General features: G+C 45.2%; 1 protein-coding gene across 1 annotated transcript; it reads right to left on the bottom strand.

The window, feature by feature from the left end:
- Positions 1 to 10510, bottom strand: agpat4 (1-acylglycerol-3-phosphate O-acyltransferase 4 (lysophosphatidic acid acyltransferase, delta)). Its single transcript, XM_057046593.1, has 10 exons — positions 10417 to 10510; positions 2734 to 2968; positions 2204 to 2385; positions 1960 to 2129; positions 1726 to 1887; positions 1504 to 1657; positions 1324 to 1426; positions 1155 to 1230; positions 837 to 1035; positions 1 to 393 (listed from the first exon to the last, which is right to left on the bottom strand). The coding sequence occupies exons 3-10, from the start codon at positions 2379 to 2381 to the stop codon at positions 302 to 304; spliced, it is 1134 nt and encodes a 377-aa protein (XP_056902573.1). The 5' UTR covers positions 2382 to 2385; positions 2734 to 2968; positions 10417 to 10510; the 3' UTR covers positions 1 to 301.
- Between the last annotated feature and the right edge of the window lie 512 nt (positions 10511 to 11022).

Raw genomic sequence — 11022 nt, 5'->3', positions numbered from 1 at the left:
GTGAAAAACCATTAAACAGCGCGTTAAAACACAAACATTACATTTTGATTCGTTAAAATTGTGCCCCGGTACATTTTTCCCCAGCTGCCGAGCCGAACAAATTCATGTTCTCACCAAAACTTCTGAAGCTTATCTGCCTGGCTCCAGTCCACTCAGAGGAAGAAACGGTATCTGGGAGCAGGTTTGTACTTGTAGGACCAGTAGGTCCTGTGAGGAAGGGCGCCGTTACCACACTTTGCTCCCGGCAAGCCTGAAAATTACTTGCTGTGCAAAGAAGCAGCTCTGATTAGTTCAACTGCCTTTAGTTGTTGTTTAGCGGAACCTCCTTGTTCCCATAACTGGAGCCTCTGTTGATCTCAGTCTGGCCAATCATCCAGCGAACCCCGAATGAAGCTGTGAAGAAAAGAGCAGGAAACCTTTTAATATTGAAGTATGTTGCAAAGACGCTGTGAACAGTTTTGAGAAGCTCGACAGGTTTCCACAGTAAATTCACCATTTCACGAGAAGCTGACTGAAGCAGGACTCAGAATCAGGCTGAATGATGGTGTAAAGTCTCTGTCTTTGCAATTAGAAGCTAGTACTCTAGTACTAATTTGTCATTTCACGCTCAACTACGAACCGACTGTGTCATGCTGTTAAAAAGGAATTATTGCTCCATCTAACAGACGATGACAACACGCCTCAGGCTCACAAACGACATTTTCAAAAAAAGGGGGACTTACATTGGACTTGTCAAATCTGCTGCTTTATGGAATATTTGGACAAAAAAGCTGGTTAAAAACAAGCGAAGGGCCGCGAAACCCACATTTTCGGGGTGACGAGGTCATGAAACCCACCTGCAGAGCAGAGAACCACTGATGCTACGATGGTTAGCGTTGATCCAGAGCTGATCAGCTGAGCTAAAAACAGGCCTAGTAGGTAGAGGAGCAGGCACGCCCAGAAAAGCCAGTTAATCAGGGGCCAGGGTCGGCGTGGCGGGGTGGCAATCGGGCCAGGAAAACGCCCCGTCTGGGTGTAGTGCTCCTGAAAGCTGTCCTGTTGACAGATTCGCACACAGGAGAGAGAACAGTGCGTTTAAAGCCTTGTTCCTGTCTGACAGCTGGGAGTTCCCGCACGTAGCCATGACATCTATCACACATCTTTAACACTCTAACCTTCTCCTGGTAGAGTTTGTGGAGCCAGGCAGCACATTCTGCCTCATCTTCTGGGATCGCCTCCAGCGGAATTCTCCTGTCAACCGGAGGGGAAGTAAGGTCTTTCGCATCATGAACCAAAAGGGAAGTTGAATGTAGCAACCCTGAAAGCCGGAGCATTCATCTCTACCTCACGTATAAGTCGGCGTGATACTTCTTTCCATTGAGAATGTCGCGCAAAGTTGGCGTCTGGTTGTTTCTGAAGTTGAGACTGGAGTCGTACACGGCTGCAGCTGCACGTGACGCATGGCGACAGTTAGCCGTCAAATGATTTGATTAGCAAATGCATGCAAACGTTCCCACTGCTCACCCGTTCCTCTGAGGTTCTGAACGGTTACCCAGAATCCTTTGGTCCTGGGCAGAAGGTGGTACTTCAGTTTGGGTAAGCCTTTGCTCTCTGCCACCTGCATGCTGATCTGGTGCTTCTTGGGTGTGAAGCGTGTGCCTTCACAGAAAAGCAAAAACTGCCCCCGGGAAATTATTATTAGAAGCGGCAAAAGGGTGCAAACGTGGAGCTGGGGCTGAAACGTACCCAGAAGTTCTCTGGGTAATCGTGCAGGTTCTGGAGGCTCTCGGCGACGGTTCTTCTGTCCTCTTCCCATTTCCTTTTGCAGAAAACTATCTCCAGGAAGTACCACATCCAGCCAATGATGGGGACATAGCTTAACTCCTTTTTGGCCAACACCTTCGAGCTCTGGGACAGAGGTTCATATTGGAAACTGTCCGACTAAATCCCAAATCTGAAGAGACGCCGACAAGTTCTTACCCCAAGAACTCCGAACCTCTCACAGAAGGTCCACCCGCACAGGAAATCCAGCTCAAACCTGTGGTTAAGAACCACAATGGCGTTCTCCTTTCCATAAAGCTGGTAGCTCTCCGGTTCGGTGTAAAGCGTGCATTCAGTCCCAGACCACCACTCCAGAGCAGCCACCATCTCTGAGGACCATTAAAAACAATCAGGCCTGTTGCAGGTCGCTCATCTGAACAGACCCACGAGAGCGCGAACTTACGACTGCTGACGCAGTAGCCCAGTCTGACGTTGATCCTGCGCGCCAACTGCTTATTGAGCAGCCACAGTGGTGAAGTACAGATCTGGACCACGTTGATGATGAGCCCGCTGACCAGGAACACATAGCAGATGATCAGGTGGCACAGGAACTGGGATTTCAGCACCTGCCAGAGACCCATGCTTCTGCAGAAGGTGCACAACAACATGTCACATTAGGTCACAACGACGTTATCATCATCATCATCATCCTGACAGCACTTCATTAAGATGACATGGAGTTCTGTTCCACAGAGCTGTCAGCTCCCGTCTTCTTTTAAGTCGTTTCATTAGCTAAATGCCATTCAAATGTGCTCCTGACAACACACACATAGGACTGTGAAGCACTTCCAGTATAAACCACCACACAGTGTTTAAAGTCAAACTCGTGGATTGAATAAAATCAGACACGCCAAGTCAAAAAGCCTTTCAACAGAGGCAGACATGGTTATTAGTTAGATTATTAGAACACACATACGCCCTCGGGAAACTTACCTGTCCCGGACAAGCGGTGAAGAGGGTGGGGAAAGGAGAGAAATTAAAAGGAGTCCACCTGTTTTCGTGAGTCTGTAGTTTCACTCTGCTGTCATAAACCTTGGATCAGAATTGGCGTTCCTCACTCACGCCTCGGCGAGAACGAGCCGTGTCGGAGAACCACACCCATCTAGAGGCCACGCCCATCGCCTGGTCGCGAGGATGCAGACTTGTGTGGCGCGAGCTCCACTTCCTCCTAGAAAGTCGACGGGAGAGATCGTTTATGACCAGGAGGATAGATTAAAAGGGGGACCAGAACGAGTACGGCGGCCGCTCACTCTGGGGCGGCACCTCTCGCAATGACTACGAAAAACACTTACACGAGACATGTCGTGAAATCAGCATTTTTCAACGTGTTTTGGAATAGTTATTTAATGATTGAGCTCAATAAACTCACCAAGTAACGACGGTGAACGCTTAACGTTTCCCTGATGCTCGGGAGTTACATTTTACTGGTTCCAGAGAAATTAACCGAGTGGCACCTCTTTTTTGTATTTTCTGCTCTTTGCTTGATGCGTTCATGCAACAGGAAAAGCAAGATGATATCGAAACAGGATCGGAACCATTCCTCGGCACCACCCACACAGTCAAACAAATACCGAGTTTTCGTTTTTGGCAGCCACAAATTTGTTACATTATTAATGTTATTATAAATTTTGTACATTATCTAAAATATAACTGCGCTTAAATTGCAGTTTCAGCTGTAAATGCACCTTTTCCAATCTGTTAGGAACACAACACCGCCATCCGGTGGTCATAATTTCAATTTAATAACAAAAGTAATCGATGTCCCCTAAAGTTTTTTCATCCTTAAATTATAGCTCATGGAAAGGACTACAAGAACCAGTTATATTTATTTATACGACAAACAATGTCCTATTTTTATTCCCGCTGAGCGAGTTATAAAGTAAATATTTGCTATGCATATCGGAGACCTATTGGGTACAATTTTATTTGTTAATAAGTCTACAAAAGACCTAATTAGGACGGCGTGATGCAAATTGTAATGAAGGTAAACTCATAATGTAGTACATGTAGAGCCTCAATGCAAATAAAGTTCAAATACATTAGTTTTAAATAGATTTAGTTAAACTGAACAGAAAAGCTGTTCCTCTTGTCAACTCTAGAGGGCAGCAAAGACTCAGGGATCACTGCACCGTGAGTTGAGACGCTGCACATAATTAACAGGTATGATGCGGATATTTACTTCTGTATAAACATATATGATACAAAATTAATCTTCTAGAAGACTGAAAATGATGGACTGACCCCTCAGAGCCCCAACCTCAACCCCACTCGACTGATGTATGGTGAATTTAAAGGAGTTGAATTAAATATTACATATCACCACTGTCCTCTGGATGTCGTTGCCGATGACGGTAACAGTTGCTTTAGGATCTTTCTTTAAAAAAAATAAATAAATAAAACAACCCCAAAGCTTTCACAATATTTCTTTTGTCAGCTTCTGCTTTTTTTCTTGGTCTTGTGGGTAGACCAAGAAAAACAGCAGCCATCTTCTAACGTCCTCTGACAAATGTGTTATTGTCCCAGTTGTGGAACAGACCGATCTGTAAAAGATTATACGTCTTATACTCATCTTTTGATGTCAAAGCCAAATGTCAGTTTACAGCAAAAATAAATGAATTGGCGTCACTATTCCAGGACATTCTGAGAGGAGTGTACCCCCCCGCCCCAACACCACAGACCGTTTAACGAAGGTCACTGGCATCTCGTGACCATTCCACCTTGAAGGACTGTTGAGAAGTGTTTCCAAGCTATCAGGCTTTTTTACAGGTCCCATAATATACTTCAGCCCTTCTGGCCCTTTTATGGCTGCATAACCTTGAAGAGAGGACATGCCTGTCTGCGGAGGGCCAAACATACAGTAAAGTAGCTCAGAAAGCCCTTCAAGTACCAAAGACAGTGTGAAGAGACTCCAGGGAATAAAGCTCATGGAGTGTCTGCGGGCCTCAGAACTGAGGAGACCCAGCAGCTCGGACAGCGTTAGGATGTACAGGGTAGATATTTTAAACCCCACTGTTCCTTTCTACTGGGTTTGATGTTTACCATCTATCTCTACACTGAAATTCAGAAATCCATTTACATTTCTGTCACATTCTCTAATTCATCAGGGTTAAGAACATCCTAAATTGAACACAGAATAAACTACTGAGATGGTTAAGATGGTTTTATTGTCTTTAACAGTATAAAGCAGAACATGAAATAGCCTGCTCATTTCACCTCCGCGTTTGTAAGCGCCTTGAGACTTATAATTGAGGATTTGTCCTTTTTATTTTGCTTAAAAGAACATTTTGTACTCGTTAACAGCTCCACGTCACATGAAATACATGTTTATGAGGCAACAAACTTTCATTTGCAGGGGGCATCTCCCTCTTTTCCAAGGAGAGGCCGATTTCTCCTCGCCCTCCTGCAGCTCCTCCGAAAGCTGAAAGAGCAAATGAAGGAAACCCGACTGCATCCTCTTTTGACGTGTGGGAAAACTCTCCACCTCGACGCCAAAACATCTGCTAGAATCAGTCCGGAAAGATCTGCCGTGCGAGTTTGGTCGTTAGGTTTTTATTTTTTTTCTTTTGCAGGAGTTAACTAGTTACCCCATCTGCGTCCGGACACTTCTCAGTGGAGAGTAATCAGGCTACGGCCAGCCAAAGCCAACAGAACCGAGCCAGGAAGAACTCCAGTTCTGGCTCAGCAACACAGGAGTGATTTGGACGAACAGGCCGTATGAAGAATGCATGGGGATTAAGTAAAATTATGGCAGGAGTATGATTTATGAGCCATCCTGCGTCAAGACTTTACCCTTGTTACCCAAACCAAGTCAAGAGTGGACCTTTGCCAGTACCTCCTTCAGGTAATAGATCAGAGGATGTTCCCAAACCTTCACTCTGCTGTTCAGGGTCACGCCTCAAGATTGCTGATATTTCACTGTAAAAAGGTCGGTCGACGTTGAAAGTCAAGGAGAAAAGCCACGCAGCTGCACATTGAGTCCACTGCAAACGATTTAACCAGACGCACGAGTCAGCTGTTCCTGGAAAACTGCGTCGAAAAGCCTCCGAATAAATTACGAGGTTGGACTCGGGAAAAAAAAATAAGCTGCACTGGCTCAACCTTAGCGAAGGGTTTATTAAATAAGGTGCAAAAATGATGCTTCAGGAGTGTAATTTGTGGGGGGACTGATGAAGAAATGTGATGCTTTTTCTGGCACGCAGGGCTCCACTCTTTCATCTCATCCATCAGAGGTCACAGCAGGGGGCCACGCTGACACGCTGAGAGAGTCACATCCAGCGTGGTTCACTGGAGGCACCTCTGGACAGATGTCAGGGTTTCAGCCCCCGGCTCCAGGCAACAGTCGCCGCAGTAAAATTGTCACTCTTTGTTGGCCCCGTGTCGTAAACGAGACCGTACGAGCGACGTGAACGGGCGGCGAAGGCTCCTTTGTTTTGAGCGCTGGGACGCCAACACAGCCGGGGCCATTGTACCGCTGATCCTTCAGAACGGATCGTTCTCAGTGGCACAGCTGGAGGATTCCTTCCAGAAACTCTCATTATTCGGAACGTCTCTGCTTCTGTGCCACATCTGTTTTTGCGCCTGATGATTCAGAAGGTTTTTTTTTTCTTTTTTTCTTTTGTTTTATACAACTTGAACAGTGAGTCCAAATGTAAAGAATAAAAATAGATAGCTTTAAAATAGCTGAGTAGCTTCCCTTATATGACCAGCTTGAGATAAAATGGCACAGATGTTTTATCCTGACACGACTAAATGCGTTTGTTAAAAGCCACACTGCACCCCCGTGTGACCAAAACAAGGCTTTAAAAATAACTGGATGTGTTTCTAAGCAGTACAGATGAAGTTGACCCCGCGTTTAAATGTGATCCTGGCGTCTGCATGAACACTTTCCAGCAGATGTGGCGAATGAGCCTCAGCGGCTGAGTCAGCATTTCTGGAGAAATCTGCGCCACTTTTACTGGTTTACCAGCTGGCTCGCGAAGACGATCGAAACAGTTTTCAGAAACGCTGAAAAAAAAAGGACTTGGACACACTCCTGCTGTTGCAACTGTCACCCACAGACAGGCAGAGCTGCTTACCTAGAAACCCCCCCAGAGCCATTAAACACAGGTCCACATCGTCTTCACGCCACTGTGGTCATGCCGGAGAAAGTTACTTTCTCTCAACTTTGAATGAAGAAAAATGCTGTAAAAATGAACAAAGTCTTATTCGGCCCGATTCAAAAAGGTTAATATGTCCCCGGGGGGAACTTGAGAAGGCAAATCGGCCAGCAATAAAATTAAATTTGAAGCACACAAACACACATCTTTGTGGGGACTTTTATAGATATAATACATCACCCAGCTCCCTACCTGAACCCTAACCCGATTCTAACCTCAACCTTGAAACCATGTATTAACCCTGAAACCATTGTTTGTTGTTGTGGGGACCAGCCAAAATGGCCCATAACCAACCATTACCAGGAACATTTTTTTTACTGACGCGACAGCGCTAATTGGTGCCTATGTAGATCATTTTACAATGTTGGAGTAATTCAGCAGCTGCGGGTTCCCAAGATGGACACCATAGTTTAAGAAATAAAATGACTGCAAGCACTCGGAGCAGTGTCACATCTCCACCTGATCCACATTTAAAATGTATATACCCGGTAATCAAACCCTGAAGAAAATGTAAGACATGAGTGAAGACTGGAAATTTCTGAGACATTTTCCAGCAGGTCTGTAATGGGGAAGTGACCAACCCCCCCCCCCCCCCCCCCCATCTCAATTGTGATTGGCCGCTATCTTCATAAAGCTTGCCATGTGTATTTTCACGAGTTGATGTTCCATTACAACAGAGAGCAATATGGCTGAAAATCCCATCAGAGACGTAAAAGGATACGCCGTGATCGCTTGTTTCCACTGGTGAAAAAAGGGAGGGGAGCTTGTTGTATTGTAGTCCCGCTCATAAAGAGCAGGGAGAGCCTTCTGCCCTCTCCTCACGTGTTGATGTATGAGGCTGAAAGGGTTCCTGCGGCGCCGACGCCCTCGGCAAACGCTCGGCACGCTCGGTGGGAACACGCACGTGACCGCAACACATTCTGTGCGCCAAAGCTTTTCACTGACGTTTCAAATGATGTATTGGTGTTTAGGTAGCGGTTAGCACCATCGCCTCACAGCAAGAAGGTTCCTGTTTGACTCCCCTGTGGGCCAGGAGTGGTCACTCTCACGTGACCTTATTCAGTTCTGAATGGTTGCTCGGCAACGCGTCCAGGGTCTACCCTAACGCGTCCAGGGTCTACCCTAACGTTGATGGTTGTTACCCATCATACCAAGTGCAACACTAGCAACATGGCAGCTTTGACACTGAAAAGTGATACACATCTTATCTTTGCTGTCAGGGCTTTCAGTAGCTCCCTTTTCCATGGGAAATCAGTGTGTTTGGGATCTCTGGTTGTGCACGTGTGTACGCTGGCTAGCTCTTAATGGACACTTAATGGAGTCATGCACATGAAAGGTTTTTCCTGCTTTGGCACATCCGATCCTGCACTGCTCAACTCTTTGGTTCACACTCATCTATTATCTTTGAGGGCTGAAAAAAGTTGCGGTCTGAATCAGATTTAGGTCAATCTGCTGGACTTCGGTTTGGAAATATCCCCTCATATACTGTCAAGCATCGATCTTTGGCACATGAATAGGCGAAAGGCTGACAATAAATCAGCCATTTTCATTTAGAAAGTAAAGCACGGTGGGATTTTTGCTAGTTGCTTTTTTTTCTAACCAATAAGACCATTTTGTTGGACTGCAGGATGGGGGCCAGGAAGTGATTTGCCCATAGGAAAAAGCCAAATTATGCCAGTTTTATGTCTGTTGTCTATGGCTGTACTACGTGATCAAACTGAAGAAAGAAAAACTATGTGTCTCAAAAATAGACCTTCAAAAAAAACTTGTGGTGGACGTGAATTACAACAGTCTGAAATCAGGAGGAGCGGAGTCAACAAGGCTCGTAAGAAATGATCACTTCATGCAATGTTAGGCTACAGTAAAGGAAACTACTTACATAGTTGGTTAAAACTGTCAAAGACTCAGACGGTGTGACATGATATTACTAGAAACATAGATAACTCTGGAGTTTGGGCTACAGCTTGTGTTTCAAAGCTAAGTGGTGTCTGTGTCTTTGTTTTTAGCATTGCTAGCTACGTTATCATGTCATCATGGCTCAGGGTTTTCAAATTAAGGTCTTTGTTCCAACAAGAGGTAGAAAAAAAATCACTTTTCTTGGGTATTTTAAATTTTGTTTTAAAAAAAGGTACGTGCAGGCTCACCGAACGCTTTGGAATGCTCGCTTTCTGTCATTTCAATTACCGTTACTCCACTTCCTGTCCAAATCTGAGTTTCGCACATCATCAGAATCACTTGACTTCAAACCACCTGTTCATTTGTAAGTCTAACAGTCCCCACCATAACCTTAACCTTAGTCCAGCCCTTTGATTTTACCCTGACATACAAATTTAGGGGCCTATAAAAATGGGTGGAAGCTTGAAACAACAGAAAATGCTCCACATGTATTTACAAAAAATAATAAAAAATTGCACAATACCAAACTTTGCCAAAATCCACTCTTTCATTTTTGACTTTCGTCCTGGTTTGAAACAGAGTTGAGTCATTTCAGCATTACTTCACCACCAAGCTGCGTCCCATCCAGCTCCACCTCAATTCCTGAGCTTTGTTGGTAACAAACATACAAAATATTTTGACTGCAGCCTCCAGATCCAGATATGGATCAACACCAAAAGTTACTCAACTTATTGTTTGGTCATACACAAGTCAGGCCAAAGCTTTTTGGGTTACGAGGAGAAAAATCACACAGACACAATCACACATGGACCTTCATCTCCAACAACAGCTCGTGATGAAAGTAGTTCCCAGTATTGGATGACAGGATTAAAAGGAAAAATGCATTTTTAAAAGCAAAGGGATTTAATGGATATAATGACTCTCTCTTAATTCCAAAAGAAATAAGGGCTGCGTGTGAGTTTATTTTTAAAGACAGATAAATCAGACAGAAGGAGGCTCCTGAGCTCCTGCAGCTTTGTGCTGGGGTTAGGGCTACGGGAGCTGGGCCTCCCCCCGAGAGAGTTTCAAGCCCCCCTGAAAGGCTGTTCTGATGGGCCTGGACCTCAGCCTTCTCGGCAGGTAGAGGACATTGAGTCCTGTAGAGCCGTCACTGAAAACCAAGACTTGTATGTCCACACTCCCCTTTTCTGTTCAGTAGCAATAGCCGACATTATTACCATATATAACAGTATTAATATCACTATACGTCTATTTCAATAACAACTCATCATTGCACCTTTAAATGGGAGAGGCTGTGTCTCAGTACTGTTGCTAATACTATTAATGTATATATTGCTCTTAATTGAGTCTCGTCTTGTCATCACAACGCCCTATGTGGGTTCATTACCTTGCTCAAGGGCAGTTCTTTGAGGGTGTTGTGGCGCCCTCCCCGACTACCAGAACACATCCCATGTTTTGTCTGCATTGGGGCTTGAACCGAGAACCCTCTGCCTCTCAACCCAGTCCCCAACAGACCTAGCTGCAGCCAGACTATAGTGACTATAGTGTTGTAAAAATACTGTACATGTTAGCACTTGTGCAGCTGCGTGACGATATCAGTCGCTGAACATCTCAGACCTTTTTGCTCCAGCTGCCTTCACCCCTATTCTCTGGGACGAAATGACTGCTCCCGGAATTGGCTGACAGAAGGATATTTTCCGAATGACTCGGTTTGCTCGTGCCCTGAAATGAATGACTTGCTTTATTTCAAATGACAGACCGAGTGCTTTCACAGCACACTTGCTCCTGGCAGCGCCGCCGTCGCTTTGTTCAGTGGCAACAGAGCTACGGTCATTAAAAGAGGCGGTGGGAACCGTCTGATGGTGCCGGTTTCACTTGGATCATGGGAAGCGGAGAGGAAATGTTTCCGGCGAGTCAAAGCTATGCTTGGTCTTCAATCAGAGGTCGGGCGGCTGAGGTTTCAACGCAGTTTCAGTGTTTGATTTTCTCCAGACAGCACAATCTCTGGTGAAGTACTAGTGCTTCGTTAGGAAGCTCATCATGTAGAAGCAGCATCGATCTTCTTACTCAACTCTTGGAATGTGAACTGATGTCTGAATTCAAATCATTATTGCTGAACAGTCCAATGTCCTCTTGTTGAGGAATTGAGCTACTGTCTCGTTTCTTGAAC

The sequence above is a fragment of the Takifugu flavidus genome, chromosome 11 (assembly GCF_003711565.1).
Source record: "Takifugu flavidus isolate HTHZ2018 chromosome 11, ASM371156v2, whole genome shotgun sequence".
Classification (NCBI taxonomy): domain Eukaryota; kingdom Metazoa; phylum Chordata; class Actinopteri; order Tetraodontiformes; family Tetraodontidae; genus Takifugu; species Takifugu flavidus.
Note: the sequence above shows the minus strand (reverse complement) of the source record. Positions and strands in the feature narration are given on the sequence as shown.